A 14,993-nucleotide genomic window follows, 5' to 3' on the forward strand; every position below is an offset into this window, starting at 1 on the left:
AACAAAGGGGGCTGCCAGTCATGAGAACACCCCTGCTTTCCACCTAAGATGTCTGCTGGAGCTAACAAGGACTGTACCAGGGGAAAGGATTGGGCCCAGACTAGGAAGGAATCTACTCTGTGAAAGAAGCGTATTGGAACATCTCTGGGGGTGAGATTTTATGTGTAATCAGTTTCTTAATGTATTAAGCTTAGACTTGCGTGCGTTTGCTTTATTTTGCTTGGTAACTTCCTTTGTTCTGTCTGTTATTACTTGAAACTTAAATCCTACTTTTTATACTTAATAAAATCACTTCTGTTTATTAATGAACCCAGAGTAAGTGATTAATACCAGGGGGAGCAAACAGCTGTGCATATCTCTCTATCAGTGTTATAGAGGGGAGACAATTTTATAAGCTTTATACAGCGTAAAATGGATTTATTTGGTGTTTAGATCCCATTGGGAGCTGGGTATCTGGGTGCTGGAAGCAAGTAACCTGTTGAGCAGTTTTTGGTTAAAGTCTGCAGCTTTGGGGGTGTGGACCAGACCTGGGTCTGTGATGTAGCAGCCTAGTGTGTCTGGCTCAACAAGGCAGAGTTCTGGAATCCCAAGTTGGCAGGGAAAATGGGCTCAGAGGTAATTTCAGCACATCCTGTGACAGTCCCAAGAGAGTCTCTGTGACCGAACCCGTCACAGTCCCAATTCAGGCAGAACTCAAACAGAACTGTTAGTGAACACCTCTGTGGAACCTCTCCCTGAATAAATACTGCAGGATTTGCCCTTCTTATATCTTCACATATTGTGTAGGGAGCACAATATGTGGACAATGACAGGGAGAAATAAGTTAGAAAATGGCAACCATAAGCTATTTCAGGATTGAGATAAAAGTGTACTTTGCAACACAGGGCTAACTTTAATAAGTTTAAATTTAGTATGATATCCCCTGGATATTGACAAATTATGCATGTGCAAACTTGTTTACAGGATGAATATTGTACATCTGGTGTCACATTGAGCTTAAATTTCCCCTTTCCCCCTGGACAGGTTTGTGATTTAAGTCACAAATTAACTGTATGCTAGTTTTGGTGAAGTTTTTTGTCATTAAAAACTTGCTTTACAAGTGAGTCATTGCCCAGTACTGTGATAGTGGACAAGAGATGAAGATTGAGCTATACTGGTGAAATGTATCAACAATTTTCTCACGAGCATGTGGCATGGAAAATTGATCTGTCTTTCCTAAGTGTCATCTTGAAGGGGGAAGTTGAGTTACTGTCTCTGTTACCTTGGAAGTGGAATAGCTCAATTCAGCCAAAACTTTACTTCTTTTTTAGGGAGCACGCCACCCTGAATTATCTGATGCAGCGTGTGACGAGAGGTCTGCTGTTGACTAGCTAGATTTGATTTTTATTTTAAAGCTGTTTTTATGTAAATTACTTTTAAAATAAGGATTTAACACAGAGGCTAGAATTCTAAACTTAAGTGTCCTATACAAATGGTTCTAGAATTCCCACCCTACCTAAATTCAGCCAAGAAACTGCTTCATCTGGTATTTTACTGAAACAGGTGCCAGGCTCGCATGAAGTTATTTCTTTGTATGGCTTTCACACTCATGTGATACCTGATGCTTGATAGGACTGGCCGACCTGACATTCAAAATATCTTTCACCATTTATATATCAGAGCAAAGACTCACAATCGTATGGACATAGCTGTAAAATTCACTCAACTTTCTGATGGTATGACTTCCATTTGCCTCTCATGTAAAATACTTAAGTTGTTTCTTGTGTGTTTGGGTGAGCTATGGACTCCTATTCTGTTTAAGGCTCTCTGTTTACGTTGGCTGTTAACATAAATTAAAAAAATTAAGTGACCAGAGGCTTTGATGTATTTCATACTGGCTCCATTTGCAAAGTACATTTACACAGTTTAACCTTCATTTTTCCATCTAGCTGATATCTGTGAAAGCCAAGCATGGCATCTCGCAGTAAAGTTTAGCATTAAACCTTTATAAAACTACTTTATCATTTAAATGACCATTCTGGATAGTAACTGAGTGTCTCAGAAGCAATATAAAATATGTTGTCAGGGTATAAATTGCTAGTGATTTATTGCGTTTTAGTGGGCACAGCTCCAAACATAAGAGGCACAGCTGCTACCCCCATTTAGACCTTGTTTCAGATATTCATGATATTTACCATGACACTGTGTAATTACTACTTGCTGCCAGGAATGTGGCATTTCAAATACTGTTCCCTAAAAGTAGAACTGATAAACAAATTGGTGATGGTGGTCTTGGTACTTTAGTTCCTCAATATATTTGTTATTAAATGCAATGCAGAATTATTGTGCTCATCGTATATAAATGACATGAGAGATGTAACAGCATACATTTTAAAGATTGAAAGTAATCTGGCTATTTTCTTAGTAAAAACTCTGGAGATAACTTAAAATGTTGATTTCTGTGATCCTGATGTTAGTACAATAACTGTTTGTGACCATTGCATCTTAAAAACTTTTGCGGCTGCTCATCAGATATCCTTAACCCAGTTACTTGCCCAGTGACAAGAAAGAAATCCAGTTACCATTTTAAAATAAACCTATCTGGGGCAGAGATGATCTGATAAAAGGTGTTCCTGCCCACTTTATTTCATAACCCTATGAAAAACATAGTATGTGATCATGTAATTAAAGGCTACTATATGCATACGTACAGGAGGCTGGATTAAAGTTGCATAGGCATTTCCTAACTTTTGAGTGCTTTTACAGCAAATCCTTCCAACAAGTCGAAGTATCTGAGGCAATAAGTCAGCAGTTACCAAACTGGGTCACTACCCACATGGAGTAGCACCATCAGCAGATGGGGTTGCGGCAATCCCAAGTGTGCAGTGGAAGTGCTCTTGCTCTACATAGCATGACCTTGCATGCATCATACGTCGGAGGTCACAGTGTACAGAGGACACTATTTTGCTCTTCAAATGGTGCCCCCATGAGGCATGACCTCTCACATGCCGTGTGTAGAGGACACCATTTTGCTCTTCAAAATGGCATTCTCCATGCTGTCTTGGGTCGTGGAAGGAAGTATTTCATCAAAATGGAGTCATGATGGCAAAAAGTTTGGGAATCTCTGCAATAAGCCATGTTTCCAGATTACTGAAATATAAATGAGATGGATGTGATGTATTGTATGTATGTTTTATAGAGTGTGAGGCTCATATTGGCTCACAGGTCCCACTTTGCTGCCTGGCAACTTTGGTAACATCTGCAATCATATAGACGGTGGTTTATAGCTCATAATAAGGAGATTAGAGCCAGGCTTCCCTGACAAGTACCCTAATTTACTGTTTCTATATACTCACCCTGGGGAAAAAAGGCTTCATAAATTCCAAAGCTTAGCTGTCATGTTTCTAGCTATTAACGTTCAGCAGACTGTTTTTCTCCATCTTATTTATTTGTCCAGGATTTTTGTAACATTTTTGTTTTTTTGAAACCCAGCATCCTTAATAAAGGCACAGTGAGAATGGAACCGTTGTCAGTTCTTGAAATACCTGTGGCACTGTGCAACAAGAGGAAGGTTTGGATATTTATTATCAAGAATATTCAGAGTTGTCATCATTAGTGACAAGTTTTGGAAGGGATATTAAATCTTCTCCTTCAGAGTTTAAGCCAATCTAACATTAGAAAAAAGGATGAGACCTATTTGGGGGACAGATTATCCCACATCTGCCTACGACAGGGTTCTTGCACCTTCCTGGTATCTGGTGCTGGCCAGTGTCGGAGAAAGTATATTGAACTAGATGGACCTATGGTCTGATCCAGAGTGGCTATTTCTATGTTCTGAAGGGGGGAGAAGGAGGAATTATGACAAAAAGTGGACAACCTAATGAGGATAAAATATGCCACCCATCTTTACTCTGTTTTTAAAAAAAGCATTGGGGGAGAGAGGAATTTTCTTTCTGCAGCTCACCTCAACTCATATAAAGAACATCCATCCTGAGAGAATGGCTGGCTGGCCGGCCTTGCTCTTGTTTAAGGAACTTGTTTTCACTTGTGAAGATTGTGTGACATGATAAAGTAATGACATATAGTCCTCATAGGTGTAAGCAAATAAGTCCAAGGCCAGCCAGCTTTCCTCTCAGGAAGAAAGTCCTTTAGATGAATCAAGATGAGATGCTGTTCTGGCAGATTGGGGGATGAGCAGGCAGAAGAAGATTCCTTCCCAATCACCCTTCACCCTCCAAAAAAGTATTAGAAACAAAAATAGCAAAAGTGGGAGGCACATTTTATTCTCATCATTTTGTCCATCAATTAGGCCTAATATCCAACACTCCAATTTTATTTCATTACATTCTGGCTCCACATCGTCTATTTATAAACAAGCATAATTTCAACAGTCCTTGGATTATGTCAATGTGGCCTTTTTGGTTTAGACTAATCTAGTTTCTCTGTCTAGTTCTCTTGCACCAGTTTATAACATTCAGTGTCATAAACAACTTGACCTATTTTCATGGTTATTGTAACATCTTGAATTTTGTTTACTTTTTACAATTGATTTTAGGGTAATTTTGTCCAATAATCGCAACAAGGCCTGGTGTGAGTAGACATCATATTTTAGTGCAGATGCTGCTTGATCCTGTCACCCTTCCTTTAGTACTGATCGATCCAGTTCTTGGCAGGATTAATCTACATAAAAAGCTCTGTCTGGTTCTGTGTCAGGGTTAGAATACAAGCCTATGCTAATGATGATTTGTACAATATTAAGAAATGGCTGACTGCCTTTAAACAGAATAGGACCTAAATTTGGTCCAGAACTACCAAGGACCAAGATGTTAATACTTATCAGTGGCTGTTGTGAGCACTGACTTCGCTGGAATTATTTACGTGCTGAAAGTTTGGGTAAACATATTTTAATACCATACGGCATCCAGGCCATAGCTAAGTAGTACAAATTAAATTGCTAACTCTTCAGTTATTCAAACCTTTCTACCATGACTGATAGTTGATACCAGCTCTCAAAGTGAAGAAACATAAATCTAGGGACTCATTCTGATCTCACTCACTCACTTCATTTACATCAGTGAAGATACTCTTTATGTACTCTGATGTAAATAAGAACAGAATTTGTCCCCTAATCTTTTTACATTGACCCTGTGATCCTGAAAGCAGGAATATAATTGGACACACAGATGCTGCAACAAGTATCCAGGTGTTCACCTTCATTGTAAAAGCAATGTCAAGCATTCAATTTCCAACATTTCAACTAGTGTATACGTAATAGTGATTTGTTAAAATAAGACCATCCAAAATAAACTGGCAAAGTCTATTGAGCAAACGAACACAATCAAGTGATTTAAGTTCTGCCTTAGAAGCCAGTTTGTAGATAATGCCTACGATTGGTGATCAGTTACTAAATTAGATAGTTTAGCCATAGGGTACCAGCCATATACAGGGAGAGCATTTGCAGAATGATATAACTAGCTAAAACAAGGAAGGCATTAATTTAGACACAAGTTTATTCATATGCCACTCTTACATGAGTAAAATACATCTGTATATTTAAAACAAACACAAAGAGAATTAATTTTATTTAAAAATACACCTATACAACAGTTACTCTCATGTGGTTTTGATATGTACGCACGCACAGCCACAACTGAATTATTCACTCTAGCAAACTCATTTGCATAGTTTAAAAAAATCTTTTAAATACATAAGTTAGTGTGTTGCAGCAGAGATCATTTCATAGTACTGCTGTATTAGTTCAAGTGGAAGATCAAAGGTTGAATGCCAGATGTGGTCTTATACTCCCTAAAACTGATGTGGTTCATTACTCTTCAAGCTAATGAAGGCTGAGACCTCCTGTATCTTCTCTTCCCACCTTCCATATCAGGCTCTGAATTTCTTTTGGATTTGGTGGGGAAGGTGGTACATTTTCAGTTACCAGAGAATGTGAAGTAGACAAGTGCTCACATCTGTAGGGACTGATGCTTGTAATCTAGCTGGTGTCCAGAAAGATCTATTAAAGAATTTTTTATGTTGAATTGAACCTAGATGAGTAGGTGACAAGGATTGTGTTTTATATTGTGCAATAGCTACTTCCATGAGTTGTTCTACAAGGAAATTTTTTCAGCTTTCCATTTGGTCTAGGGTAGGAATGGGTTTAGTATGAAAGGGTGCTTATAAACCTCTGGTAACATTGGCTAGGCAAAGGAGTATAATTATCAGTTCAGGTGGTTAAAAAATGTAACGCCATGATTCAGGAAAATGTCCCTATTCAGGAAAACATCTTAGCATGTGCTTCAGTCCCAGTGAAGTCAATAGGCTAATGAATGGGGATAAGTAAAATTTGAAGGCATCCTGAATTTGTATCTGATTAGGAAGTTGATAGGCTCAGGAGCATGTCTGTATGAAATTAGTACTATTTTCAATATTGAAGTAAAATACGTGTTGACCCCTGGAGGCTATTTAGAGTTGAGGAATAAAATGTATTGTTTCCATCCCTACTTACATATGATATGCTCTTAGTGTTGTTGGGTGACTACCAAAGGTCATTACTAAAGCTGTTTTCTCCTGCTTACAGGCATGGGTTGTATAAGCTGTGGAATGGTTTGGATGAGGCCACTATAACAGTGGTACTAGGTTGACACAATAGGGCAGAAAAATCTGGGGCAACATTTTTTTTTAAGGGGTTTGACTCTGTTCATTAGACACATGGGCTTTTTTAACTAATACTTCAGTGGTTGTTATTTCCTGGTCTGTGGTGAGTGGTTATCTAGGTACATTATTGCATATTTAGACCTGTATAAATAAAAAGTTTTACTAATTTAGGGTTAGATCCAAAACATTTTAAAGGATCCCTTTTGAATACAGTAAGCTTTGAATGAAGTCCTTTAGGATCATGAGCAAAATGCCGATTAAGGGGATGCTTGGCACTCACATTTTCTAACTTCTCAAAACTCACCAATCAGCTGTAACCACAGGAATCTTATAATTGTCTTACTGTTAATTTAGTTTATACTGCAAATTGTTTTAACTAGATGTTATATCAATTGTAAACACTTTAAAATTGTACCTTTTTAATCAAGTGATGCTAATTTAAGTCTCTGAGCTTCTGCCAGGTTTGAAAGGCATCACAATTCAAGTGTCGTTTAAACAATTTTTGGGCTCTCACTTGCCTTGTATTTGCTTTCTGTCCACTTATCTTTACTCTGAATCTAGGTTTACAGTTTTCCATTGGGTTGTGAGCTGTACTCATTACATGTAGCAACTTTAAAGGTCTCTATGTGACTTGGAAGCTTATAAATAATTGAAATTGTTGGTTTAGCTTAGAAGTGCTATGTCAATCTCATGGTATTTCTGAAACAGAAAGGACTGTAATTGAGTTGAAGTTGCTTTTCTTTTATTGCAATAACTAAAATGTAAATCTAGCTTTCTGAATATAAAAGCTGACTTTGATATAGGTGATTTCAGTGTTTTAAATGCACCTACTCTATTTTGAGCACTCAGAATGTGAAATTTTATGATGATGGGTGCTTCATAATTCCATTCATTTATTTTATTTGTATAGAGCCGCAGTCATACGGCCTATGAGGAAGATCCATAGCCGGCATATATTGTCATAACTCCACTGACCTCAATTGACTTATAATAACTTTCACCAACTCAGGATCTGGCTTGGCAACTAGAGTGTATTGCTGACTAACGTTTCTTTTAAAACCAGATCCTGCAATAGATATGTTAAGGAAATATCGGGAAGAGGCAGTGGGAAAATTCCAACATTATATAAGCCTGTGACCATGAGTTATATAAAGAACAACTAATATACCATAAACAACTAATACACCACAAATTTACAAGAGGCAGAAATCATATTCACTGTCATAATTTTTGTTTTTGATACTGAGATTAGATAGTTTTATTTGATTTAACTGGTTGTCTTATCAAGGCAAGATATCAAGTATTTCTGTTCATAATAGGCTAAATCTAAGGTATAGGCTAAAGTTAACCTTTTGCAGTAAGAAAATACTTAACTGTAGTAAAATTTTCTCTGTAAAATGTTTATAGAATATTTTGAAGACTTAAAGTACTATAAGTGAACATTTATTACAGATTTGATTAAAAAAATATTTTAAAGTGTTATCCTAATCAGTCTAGTAAGAATTTAACTTGAAAAAAAAATTTTTTTCTTAATTATCCAGCAGACACACACACATAGCAGTCATGAATTCTGAACCTGTAAACAGACTTAGAGACCAGATCTATTTTAAAAAGAGTTAAAGTAGTTTAATAATAGATACCTAGTCCTGTGTCCTCCCAGTTTTTATGATGTAACAATTGCATTTTTCTAAACTTCAAAACATCTCTCTCTCCTATTGCTGTAAAAAAGCCTCACAAATACAAATGGAGAAGCTGGCTATATGGGGGAAACAATGAAACTGATGATACACAAAGTAATGCCAAATATAAAGAGTAAGCAAGATGGAAAAATAGAAATATATTTTCTCTAATTGTTTAGTTAATTTTGGTTACTCATGATAGTAGTGGGGGAAAGTTTTCAGACAAGTGTATCTTTTTAAGTTGACAGTATCCCTTTAACGTTAAATATGTTTTTAACTTGTAGCTATATAATTCAATATTATTCCTTTCAGTCTAATATGAAATCTGAACTTACTCACAGATATGCAGGTGTGCATGTGCAGGAGCTGATTATACAAGTTAGTACAGCTGCTAACTCATCTATGCACAATTTAACCCTTTGTATAAATCAGTGATTCTCAAACTGTGGTTCGGGACCCTGTTTTAATGGGATCGCCAGGGCTGCTGTTAGACTTGCTGGGGTCTGAGGCTGAAGCCTGAGTCCCACCACCTGGGGCCTAAGCTGAAGCCTGAGAGCTCCAGCCCTGGGTGGAGGGGCTCAGGTTAAAGGGCCCCTGCCAGGGGCTGCAGCCCTTGAGCTTCAGCTTACACATGCGCGCGCACACACACACCCTGTCGCCGGCGGCTCCGGTGGGCTCAGTCTTTGGTCCCTTGTAGTAATTTTTGTTGTCAGCAGGGGGTTGTGGTGCAATGAAGTTTGAGAACCCCTGGTATCGATTATGCACTATACTCCCATAACAGACCATAATTCTAGTTGCTAAATGGATTTTTACAAATATTTATATTCAGACTTCAAGGGCATCTTGTTTATATGACAAAATCATAGAAATATAGCGCTGGAAGGGACCTTTAGAGTCATCAAGTCCAGTCCCCTGCGTTGAGGCAGGACCAAGTAAACCTAGATCATCCCTGAGAGATATTTGTCCAACCTGTTCTCAAAAACCTCTAATATATGTCCTTCCACAGCCTCCTTTGGAAGCCTATTCCAGACCTTAACTAACCTTATAGTTAGAAAGCTTTTCTTGATATATAACCTAAATTTCTCTTGCTGCATATTAAGCCAAGTACTTCTCCTCCAATCTTTCATGGACATGGAGAACAATAGATCATAGTCCTCTTTAAACAAGCCCTTGACATATTTGAAGGCTATCACTTAGTTGTCTTTTCTCAAGACTTAACATGCTCTGTTTTTAATCTTTTCTCATAGATCAGGTTTTTTAAACCTTTTACCATTTCTGTTGCTCTCCTCTAGACACAATTCAATTTGTCTACATCTTTCAAAAGTGTGGCACGCACAATTGGATGCAGTACTCCAGCTGAGGCACCAGTGCCGAGTGGAGCGGGACACTTACCTCCCAGATCTTGTATACAACGATCTGTTAATATTCACACCAGAATGATATGAAGCTTTTTCACAGCTGAATCATATATTGTTCATGCATATTCAATTTGTGAACCATGAGAACCCCTAGATCTTTTTCACCAGTACTGTGAACTAGCCAGTTATTCCCCATTTTGTAGTTGTGTATTTGATTTTTTTTTCCTTTCTACTTGTAGTAATTTACACTTGTCTTTATTGAATTTCATTTTGTTGATTTCAGAGCAGTTCTCTAATTTGTCACGGTCATTTTGAATTCTAATCCTGTCCTCCAAAATGCTTATGACCCCTCCCAGTTTGGTGTCTGCATATTTTCTAAATATATTCTCCACTCCATTGCCCAAATCATTAATGTAAATATTGAATAGTATCTGACACAGGACTGACCCCCTCTGGTACTTTACTAGATATACCCTCCCAGTTTGACAGTGAATCATTGATAACTACAGTAGAACCTCAGTTACAAACTGACCAATCAACCACAAGCCTCACTTGGAACTGGAAGTACACGATCAGGCAGCAGAGACTTTAAAAAAAAAAAAAAGAAGCAAATACTGTATGGTACAGTGCTGTGTTAAACATAAACTATTTAAAAAAATGGGAAAGTTTAAAAAAAAAAAGACTTGATAAGGTAAGGAAACTGTTTCTGTTCTTGTTTCATTTAAATTAAGATGATTAAAAGCAGCATTTTTCTTCTGCAGAGAAGTTTCAAAGCTGTATTAAGCCAATGTTCTGTTGTAAACTTTTGAAAGAACAATCATAATGTTTTGTTCAGAGTTATGAACATTTCAGAGTTAAGAACAACCTTCGTTCCCTAAGTGTTTGTACCTCTGAGGTTCTACTGTACTCTTCAAGTATTGTTTTTAAACCAAACGTACATCCTCTTTATAGTAATTTCATCTAGACCATATTTCCCTAGTACATTGTTAATCTAAAGTACCTACTATCTTGTGTTAAAGCAATTTTACTTACCCAAACTCTTCATGTTATGTTTGCACATAGTAGGGTCAATAATTGTCTATTTTTATTCTGCCCAATCATTGATGATATTAATTGAAAACTCTACCTGGAATAGCAAAAAAGTTTAATTTCTCCCAAACACATCCTGTAGATGTAATGGGTAAAATTCTGGCCCCAGTGCAGTCAGTGGTGGCTTTCCAATGTGTGCATATACCATATAATCATTTCTGCTTTTTCCTTTCAGGTTTATTATATTATGCTGGCCATGGCTATGAAAACTATGGGAACAGTTTCATGGTTCCGATTGATGCCCCAAATCCCTATCGGTCTGCAAACTGTTTGTGCGTGCAGAATATACTCAAACTGATGCAGGAAAAAGAGACTGGGCTCAATGTGTTTTTACTGGATATGTGTAGAAAAAGGTAGGATTTCTAGTCTTGAAATGCTTACTGTAAATTGTAACTGTGGATTAATCAGTTTCCTTTTCATGGGAGGGTGAGGAAGGCGAGGGTGACCACATATCTCATTACTTTCAGACACAAAGTGTGAAATTCTTTTATTTTCTTTAGCTTTCACACAGCAACAGCAAATTACAACTGGAGAAGGGGGAGCATACTTTAAAAAACAAACAAACAAAAACCAGGCAACCAAAAAAAAACAAACCAAAACCAAATAGTCAGCTGCTTCCAGGAAATAGGGAGGAAGCTAGAACCACATGTGGAACTTCATGCTATAAATGTTTTTGTAAGTACTTAGGTGGATGGAGGTTGGAGAGAATTTCTAGCTCCAGTGGGTTCTGAGAGATCTTAGAGACTGCTCCAAAGATGTGAAAACATGAAGATGATAATTCAGCTTATTATGTATTTTTGCATACAAATGCAACCTATCCGCTCAACAGGTTAAAGAGAAATGTACTAAAGCATCAAACTAGCTAGATAAAACTGATAAGAGTTTTAAGTCAGCAGAGATTGCTGCATCTACTGCATCATAAGACTGCTGTGGCTGAAACCTTTGATATGGAACGGTTGCAAAGTCCTTCATTTCTGACATTTTTGAAGACAAATAGATTTTTGTTGACTTCTTGTATACCAGTGATAATGGATGATGCTTTCTCCTGCCTCCTGAAAAATAGTTTTATATATACAAGTTTAAAAAATGGAAAGCTTTAGCAGATTTATTTTAATGTAAAGAAACTTAGTTGACTTTCTCCACATTAAAATAATAATAAACCCTGTACCTAATTCAGCTTCCATTTGAAGTCCTCTCTTCAGTCAGCCCCCAGAGGACTCTTATTAAGGACATAAGAATGGCTGTATGGGGTTAGGCCAGTGGTCCATATAGCCCAGTATCCTCTCTTCCAAAAGTGCCCAGTGCCAGATGCTTCAGAAAAAATGTACAGAATAGGGCAAATTTTCAATGATGCATTGCCTGTCGTCAGGTCCCAGCTTCTGGCAGTCAAAGATTTAGGGACACCCAGAACATGGGATTGTATCCGTGACCATCTTGGCTAGTAGCTATTGATGAACCTATCCTCCATGAACTTATCTAATATTTTTTTCAACCCAGTTATACTTTTGTCCTTCACAACATCCCCTGGCAGTGACTAGGATGGTTGCCTCTGCATTGCATGATGAAGTAGTTCATTATGTTAGATTTAAACCTGTTGCCTGTTGTTGTCATTGAGTAACCACTGTTCTTGTGTTACATGAAGGGGTAAATAACATTTCCTTATTCAATTTCTCCATACCATTCATGATTTTATAGACCTCTAACATATTCCATTCCTTAGTCATCTCTTTTCTACTCTGAACAGTTCAATTCTTTTTAATATCTCCTCATATGGAAGCTGTTTCATACCCCGATAATTTTTGTTGCCTTACTCTGTACCTCTTTCAGTTCTATTATCTCTTTGTTGAGATGGGATGACCAGAAGCGCACACGGTATTCAAGGTGTGGGTGTACCATGTATTTACACAGTGGCAAGATATTTTCTGTCTCATCGATCCCTTTCCTAATAGTTCCTAACATTCTGTTAGCTGCTTTTTTTTTTTTTTTTGGATTGACAATGCACATTGAGCTGATGTTTTCAGAGATCTATCCATGAAGACTTGGAGATCTTTTTTGAGTGGTAACAGCTCATTTAGATCGCATCATTTCATATGTATAGTTGGGATTATGTTTTCCAATATACATTACTGTTTATCAACATTGAATTTCATCTGCCTCTTTGCTGCCCAGTCACCCAATTTTGTGAAACAGTTAGGTGACAAAGTTTGCTTTGGACTTAACTATCTTGAGTAATTTTGTATCATCTGCAAACTTTTCCACATCACTATTTACCCCCATTTCCAGTTCATTTATGAATATGGTGAACAGCAACAGTCCCAGTATGTATCCTGGGTGGACCTGGCTATTTACCTTTCTCCGTTGTGAAAAGTGACTCTTTATTTCCACTGTGGGTTAAAAGATAGGAAACAAGTTACCTTTTATCCCATTACTGCACAGTTTGCTTAAGAGCCTTTGGTGAGGAACCTTGTCAAAGGCTTTCAGAAAAAGTCCTACACCACAGCCACTGGATCACTCTCGTCCACACTTTTGCTGACACCCTCAAAGAATTCTAATAGGTTGGTAAGGCATGATTTCTCTTTACAAAGGCTATGTTGATTCTTCCCCAACATATTGGATTTATCTGTGTGTTTGATGATTCTGTTCTTTAATTTCAACCAATTTGTCGGGTACTAAAGTTAGGTTTACTGGCCTGTAACTGCCAGGATCACCTCTGGAGCCTTTTTCAAAAATTGGTGTTACTTAGCTGTCCTCTAGTCATCTGGTTACATACCATGGTTAGTAGATCTGCAGTTTCACATTTGAGTGCCTTCAGAACTCTTGAGCGAACAATATCATCTAGTCCTGGTGACTTATTACCAGAGAGATTATTCCTCAAGACCACTACAGTGTTTCCAGAGCCTGTGAACTTCATTGCTAATGCAACATTAATAACCCAATTAAACATCACATTCTACTGGCCGAAACAAAAATGTCTATAAGAAATATGGCAGATTTTCACATTTCAACCTTGCTCATGTTGCATTTTGAAAGGAAAACCCATCAAGTTTCCATTAGCCTAAAATGACTGGCAGGTTTCAGTGGTTTCAAAGACTTCTGGCTAGGACTGTGGCCAAATTCAACAGCAGTTAATATGAGGTGCCCTCATCTAGTCAATGAATAATATTTGGCTCTCTCTCTATTGTTTTCATGAAAATGTTGATGCAGCTAATTCTGTTTACCATCAGTGGATTCATTCCTGATTTAAGAAAGAAAGAAAAATTATCTGTTTTCTATGACATACACTGTAACACTTGCATGATTGGGTTGTCAGATTCACGTTCTAAACTTTCGTTTCCGTTTGTTATAGAAATGAATATGATGATACCATTCTGATCTTGGATGCCCTGAAGGTTACAGCTAATATCGTTTTTGGATATGCAACGTAAGGAAACTTCCTCCAACCCCATCAGATTTCAAGGCCAGAAGGGACCACTGTGGTCATTTAGTTGACTTTTTAAAAAAATAGTCCATTCAGTAGTGTAAGAGCACCAGTAACTCATCTCTAATATATGTTCCTATGCTATCCCTGGGCTATTTACATGAATGATTAAAATTGCCCTTAATTCTGTCTTGATATTTTAGAGATGTACTGGCTATGGTCAGATTGACCCAAGTGCATCGCTCAGGGGGGTGAAAAATCCACACCCCCGGAGTGACTGTTGTTAAGCCAACCTAACCTACGGTTAGACGTTGATAGGTCAAAGGACAAATTCTTCTGTCAGTCTAGCTAATGTCTCTTGGGGAGGTGGATTAACTCCAGAAATGGGAGAACCCCTCCTGTTGCTATAGTGTGTATCTACACTGAAGTGCTATAGCAGCTCAGGTGCAGCAATAGCATTTTAAGTGTAGACATATCAAATGTACATTTGAATAGGTTTATTTGCTGTTCCCCATTCAAATGTGAGCTACTGCCCTCAAAAGCAGTAGATGCTACAGCTTATCTCCCTAACCTGCTGAATGACTTACCTGCAATTATTTTAATAGTCAATTTCAGGGATGCTCCAGCTCATTTTGAATAAACATTAGTTTGGTATTAAAAACTATGGAGAAACAGAACATTTTACTCCATATGCCCATAATAATTGAAATATGTTTTATGACAGATAACAGTTTCCTACAGTATCCTGAATATGAATTTTATTTAATTAGGTTTAATGCCTGTGGAGTCATTGTGTTAAAAATGCGATTGTTTGAG

General features: G+C 37.5%; 1 protein-coding gene across 3 annotated transcripts in view; it reads left to right on the plus strand.

Moving 5' to 3' along the window:
* The window catches only part of MALT1 (MALT1 paracaspase), a 127,933-nt gene that overhangs the window by 97,689 nt on the left and 15,251 nt on the right, over nucleotides 1-14,993 (plus strand). For all 3 annotated transcript variants that reach the window (XM_038402168.1, XM_038402165.2, XM_038402167.2), the window contains 2 exons: nucleotides 10,935-11,112; nucleotides 14,106-14,180. In XM_038402168.1, coding sequence (XP_038258096.1) covers nucleotides 10,935-11,112; nucleotides 14,106-14,180 — 253 coding nt within the window. The remainder of the gene's footprint in view (nucleotides 1-10,934; nucleotides 11,113-14,105; nucleotides 14,181-14,993) is intronic.

Source organism: Dermochelys coriacea, chromosome 5, assembly GCF_009764565.3.
Source record: "Dermochelys coriacea isolate rDerCor1 chromosome 5, rDerCor1.pri.v4, whole genome shotgun sequence".
In the NCBI taxonomy this organism is placed as follows: domain Eukaryota; kingdom Metazoa; phylum Chordata; order Testudines; family Dermochelyidae; genus Dermochelys; species Dermochelys coriacea.